This window comes from Halictus rubicundus, chromosome 10 (assembly GCF_050948215.1).
Source record: "Halictus rubicundus isolate RS-2024b chromosome 10, iyHalRubi1_principal, whole genome shotgun sequence".
Lineage (NCBI taxonomy): Eukaryota > Metazoa > Arthropoda > Insecta > Hymenoptera > Halictidae > Halictus > Halictus rubicundus.
The window spans coordinates 1,960,926-1,966,925 of record NC_135158.1 but is presented as its reverse complement, the minus strand read 5'-3'; the positions used below and the strand labels follow the sequence as shown (position 1 = coordinate 1,966,925).

Sequence of the window (6,000 nt, the reverse complement as noted above, 5' to 3'; positions counted from 1 at the left end):
TCATCAGGGGGTCAGTAGACACACTGATGAAGCTAGCTGCAATGCTTGCGAAACGTTGGGAAATTTTTTCCTTTAGGACACGGCCTACACCCGAAAGCCTCAACAGACATAACTGTATAAATAATCCGCTCGACATCAAACAGATTGTAAGAAAAGTAGGAGAGTAACAAAATTTGGACCATAGGTTCATCTCGTGATAATAATACGGGTTAAGGCTTTCTTTAACGATTTTTTTTTTATTAAAATGTTTTTCGGACTACAAAACGTGTATATCACAAAAATAATTCGGTATAACAGTCTATTTATTCGGTTGGCATAGTTCAGCAGCCCGGTACTTTGTCTCTGTAGTTGCAGGCGAGGATGGACGGGTCAAAGACGAGACCATCTGGGCAGTGGAACTGGATCGGATTCCATTGTCCGTTCATATTCTGGCAATAGTAGAAGATGGAGCAGTCTTTAGGGTCGCGGACATATCCTTCTTTGTTGCATAATCCTGATGACGGTGGGGGCGGCGATGGCGTTGGTTTTGGCGTTGGGGGTGGGTTTGGTGTTGTGTTTGGTGGTGGTTGAGGATCGCTGGGTACACGGCCTCTTAGAACCTCGTTCATTTTAGTCAGGAGAGGATACTTTGGTCCACAGATACCACGGAAGTCGTCGGTTTCAACGCTCCACATCATACCACCGCCAAGATTGAGCTTGTTAATGTAGTTACACTTTTCGTCAACGGACCTGAAAACGAACGCAAACACGTACGATTAAACAAATTATCTACAATTCTTTTAGCGCGTACTCCACTCGTAACTATGCAGAGCGTTTTACAGGAATGCAGAACACTTACTGGACATCGTCGTATCCGACCCATTGGTTGCCTTTGACGGCAAAAGGCACGCGTTGCTCATTCTGCCGACGAACGGTCCAGCCGCCTTGGCGCATAGATTCGCAAATCTCGTTGTAGCCGAGCATGCCTGGCTGTCTGGTGTATGGTCCAGCAGCTCCGGCACCAGTCGTTGGAGCACCTACATCATTGTTGCCAGAGTTTGCCAGAGTGAAGGATCTTCCGTAGGAAGGAATACCAACAACGAGCTTATCGGCCGGAGCACCTTTAGAGAGCCAGTAGCGGACGGCAGCATCCTAGAATAATAAAGAACATCGTGATTGGACAATAAACTACACCGACATTCAAGCTGTACAACGTGCACTTACAACATTGAGTTTAGCCTGTTCTCCTTGTTCACGAGCTGAAGCATACAGAGGGGCGTTGTGGCCAGCGAAGTTATTCCAGGAACCGTTCATGTCGTAGGTCATTAGATTGATGAAATGAACATACCGCGCCACCTGATCGATGATGTAGGATAGGGAAGCGGACTTCTCAGCGGCGCCAACGGCCACGCTGAGGATGTAACCGCGGCTGTCGAAAGCCTGTCTCAGCTCCCTCAACAGAGCCACGAAATTCTCTTTGTCGGACGGTTGACCACCGCGCTGGTTAGGGTATTCCCAGTCGACGTCGAAACCGTCGAAGTTGTACCGTTGCAGGAACCCGACCACGTCCTGAACCAGTCGGGAACGGGTTTGCGGATTTCTGACCACCTGCGAGAACTTGGCGGATCCCTCGTTCCAGCCGCCGATCGCGATCAAAGCCTTGGTACCGGGGCTTTGTTTGCTGCGGGCAACCAACTGGCCGAAACCGTTCTTGCCGCCGCCGTCCGGTAAATCGGCCCACGGATCCAATATTTTGACAGTGCCGTCCGTGTTGATACCGATGAAGGTGTAGATCATGTGCGTGCAAAGACTGGGGTTGATGTCCGATATTTGGATCTGTCCGTTCCCTGGACGATACACGGTCCAGCTACCGAAGTAGCAAACGATCTTCTCTAAATAACGAGAGCGCATTGTATTATACAATAAATGTCACGGATCTTGTCTACGATAGAAAGCCCCGACAACCGATTGCCAACGTAGATATTGTGGCTTAAACGATCATCTGGGTAAAAAGCTTTTCTTTCAGCATTATCAAGTACAAGGATACTTACTTTCAGCTTGAACATTGGCGACGATTGTCGCCATGAATGTGACCAAGAACGCTACCTTGAACATCTGGAAACAAGAGATTCGTTTCTTAACACTTTATCTACCGATAGCTTCTTCACTCTTTAGGGTGACAACCATGTTTCAGAAGATATAGTCTTCTCCGCGAAAAGATGCATGATTACGGAATACATACGTATCCTACGAAGCAGAATGTCGATCATTGAACAAGTTATCGCAACTTCAAGTTTCGAGAATACGCACGCTAAGCCCGATTAACACTAGAACTACCAAGCAGCAAGTGCAACTGATATACATTTCGTACCAGATTTGTTTAAATATCTACTTCGATAGAGAAGTTTATTAGAAAAAGATTCTCTTGAAATCATCTTTATAATTCCATTATTTCTAAACGAAAAAATTGGGAGCAAGTCATTTTGACTGATCCGGTAGTTCTAGCGTTAAGCATGTTTGATGTCTAAGTCGCGATACCTTAGTTCCTCGCTTCCGGCGACGTTCTGCAGATTCTACCACTCTACCGGCATCGTCTTCTCGATCCTTTTTATATTCCGTCCGAATATTTGTAATCGGTGTTATCGGCGTTACATATGGATATGGAAAGGACTTTATCAGTCACGATCTAATCGCACACACATATAAATACATATGCTCGTACAAAAACAGCGTGACACTTGGTCTAACACGTCCGAATCCGCCGACGCGGTGAACTCTTATTTCATCACTTGAAAGCAAATCGACTACGACATAATCAATGACGGAAGATGATTAATTGGTGATCTATCGATTACAATAGATCACCTTCGCCACGAGCTGTACCATCGAAGCTAATCTTTAATTGATTTTTTTATGAATCAAAGTGCACCGGTAACCTTCGTGAAAAAAGAACAATGGAAATTGCCGAACAGCAGCGATTTGTTTGTTCATTCGAATACGTCTTTGACGTCTGAATTTTCGAGGATGCATTTGAATATAAGGCCACAATATCGACGGTCTACACGGCAAATTCATGGTTCCGCGGTAGATCATGACAGAAAGGAAATGAGAGTGCTCACGGTATAGTGTTGCCCCCTAGTCTAATTTTGCCAGCCTTACGGGAGAATGTGTCGCTCGCAAAATACGGTGTTGTCTACCACCCTCTAGGATAGATTTTGCCTGGAGTAAGAAACATAAGGCCAACGACGGTATCTCGTCGGTGCAGAAGGCCACTAAGGAAATTCTCGTCGGTGAGAAGGTGAATCATCACGGAACCATATCGATTATCAAATGTTACATTCTCCGACGAACGTATTCGAATTAAACAGATATCTTTTTTTTAGTGTTGCTTTTTAAGATTTAAAATATTGAAAGTAAAACTGATATCAAGGACAAAAGATTCGTAGAAATATTTTACGTAAGAAATTATTAAAGCATAATTTTAGGAAAATCAATTTCTACTTCAAATTTCATATGAGATAACTTAATTTGTAATTTAAAAATATTTCATGAACAAGCATTATTTCCTTACACTTTTTTTATAACAGAAAAACAGAAATATGAAAGAAACAGAAATACAGAAAAACAGAAATATACAGAAATACAGAAATATGTTGAAAACCAGAGTAGCGTTTATTTAACGTACTATTCCGAATAGTATAGAGTTTGAGAGAGAATCACGTGGATGAATTAATATAATATAAAATAATATAATTGTAGGAGCAAAGATGGGCAAATTTTTATTGAAATAGACATTTCAAACAGCGAATAAAAGATAAAAAATGATTTGTTACGCGTCAAATAAAACTAATTATGTTATCTCTATTCCACACGTAATGAATTTATTCGACGAATAAAGATTTTTTTTTTAAAGACCGACCAACAGTCTACAATGTAAGCAGATGGAGAATCGAGCATTATTGGCAATTTATGTTTTTAATCAGAACAATATTGTTAAGACGAATGAGTTGTAGAGCTTGTTCCGATCAAAATGAGTGCAAACACGACATCATTTGGACTGTCTTTAATGAGATTGTAATTTTTAGCGTAACATTACGTATCAGTGAAACTTGTTCGATTACACTCGAATTTGACCTCATTTTCATCAGGAAAATCTCCTCCATTCGCTCGTCACAATTTTATGAGGGTATATTGAAAAATCTAAAAGTTTAAACTTTCATTCGTGCGCGATTCTCCATCCGCTTACATTGTATGTCGTCTGTCATCGTTGGGTCTTTGAAGCTCGGCGCTCGGCAAAAGTTATTCGAAGATTTATTCGAAGGCTTCGATAAAAATAAAAGATGCAGATAAAAGATGAAAAAATTATTCGAAGTTCGAATAAATCCGCTTCGAATAAAAAAAATTATCTTTATTCGTCGGATAAATTCTCGTCGAATAAAATTATTTATCCGATACTCGTCGAATAAAGATACTTTTTTTATTCGAACCTTCGAATAACGAATAAAGATAAAGTATCTTTTATTCGAATCGTTATTTAAATAATTTTTTATCTAAATAATGCCCAACTCTGGGTGGCACGAGCTTCTGGGCCTGTGCCAACGGGGCTCGAAGCCGCTTATTCGAGCTGACGAAAATTATTCGAAATTCGGAAGAATTAGTCGTAGCCTCCGAATAACAGTACAGATAAAAAATGAAAATTTAATTTGAAGCTTCGAATATAAAAAAGTATTCTTATTCGTCGGATAAATTCTCATCTAATAAAATTATTTATTCGACACTCGTCCAATAAAGATGCTTTTTTTTATTGGAACCTTCAAATAACAAATAAAGATAAAGTATCTTTTATTCAAATTTTTATTTAAATAATTTTTTATCCCAAATAATGCCCAACTCTGCGAGGGCCGTTAGCAGCGTGAAAGATTTACTTAATATTTAAAGAGTGTATCATTACAAGAGTGAACAAAGTGCATGCACTTGGAACTGTTACAGAAATATGTAAGATCACCCTTTCGATAAAGTATCGAATGAGGTTTATAACACGAGCGACTGGAATCCGCCTCTTTTGAGGAGTTTAGTACACACTGCATGTCTAGCCTTCCTTTAATTAGTTTTGGAGGCAGGTCTCTGGAAGTTGTGGATGCATTCGCTTGTATGGTCTGCATTGCGACTCAATAGGGATTGTTAGGATACCATAAAACTCCAGATGTGACACAGAACACAGGTAGGTGTGCTGGGCGCTACGTCATCAACGCACTAAAGGACTGAAATGAAGGAAACACTTTTGTTTTTTCAATGATCGTCGCAAAAAATTGTTCTTCCTTGAATATGGATGGTACCATGGTATTGAGTTGTAAAAGAGTGTTAAACAGAGCTGCAATGCAGCCCATAAAAAATTAGTAGAACGGTGAAATAAAGAGTAAACTAGAATGTTTTCGAGTAAAATTATTTAAAAATAGTTCTAATGTGTTTTTAAAGTCATCTAGTAAAAATCTTATGGTGCTGAGGTGGAAAAAATATTTATTCATGAAAGAAAAATTTTTTTAATTAATAATAACAATAGCTAAATATATGAAAAAATTTAAGATAGTGTTGATGACAATATCTCATTATTAAATTAATATTCAGGTTGGTCGCTTTTAAACTACGATATGAGATCTGTATTTGTTCGAATTTTTCCGGATTTTCCATTTTTTACAACTAGAGTTTGCAACTACAAACTTGGAAAAAAATAAAATACGTATCATTACAATTAATAATATTCTTAATTTATATTAATTAGAGATTTTGTACACAAGATTTACATGTTAGTTACATATTTCATATAAAACGATTAAGCTGTACGTTCTAATCTTGGTTAAAAAAATAATGTGCGTTCAGTTTTATGCTAAAAGACGGACCGGTTCTGTTCCAGGAAAGACTGACCGGTTCTGTGCCATGCTAAGGCTGAGCAGATGTCAGCACTATATCGGGAACGCCGAAAACCCGGGCGTGAGCACTCTCATTCCTCTCTGCTTATACCTC

General features: G+C 39.6%; 1 protein-coding gene across 1 annotated transcript; it reads right to left on the bottom strand.

Moving 5' to 3' along the window:
* Window positions 1-213: 213 nt before the first annotated feature.
* Window positions 214-2,556, bottom strand: LOC143358381 (chitinase-3-like protein 1). Its single transcript, XM_076795481.1, has 5 exons — window positions 2,518-2,556; window positions 2,031-2,094; window positions 1,204-1,871; window positions 839-1,131; window positions 214-729 (listed from the first exon to the last, which is right to left on the bottom strand). The coding sequence occupies exons 2-5, from the start codon at window positions 2,092-2,094 to the stop codon at window positions 321-323; spliced, it is 1,434 nt and encodes a 477-aa protein (XP_076651596.1). The 5' UTR covers window positions 2,518-2,556; the 3' UTR covers window positions 214-320.
* Window positions 2,557-6,000: the final 3,444 nt, after the last annotated feature.

Coding starts and splice junctions, on each gene's coding strand:
- LOC143358381 (XM_076795481.1), bottom strand. CDS start 2,094: ATGTTCAAGGTAGCGTTCTTGGTCACATTCATGGCGACAATCGTCGCC. Junction 1,872..2,030: donor CGCCAATGTTCAAGCTGAAA/GTAAGTATCCTT, acceptor CTCGTTATTTAG/AGAAGATCGTTTGCTACTTC. Junction 730..838: donor GTCGGATACGACGATGTCCA/GTAAGTGTTCTG, acceptor GTTCGTTTTCAG/GTCCGTTGACGAAAAGTGTA.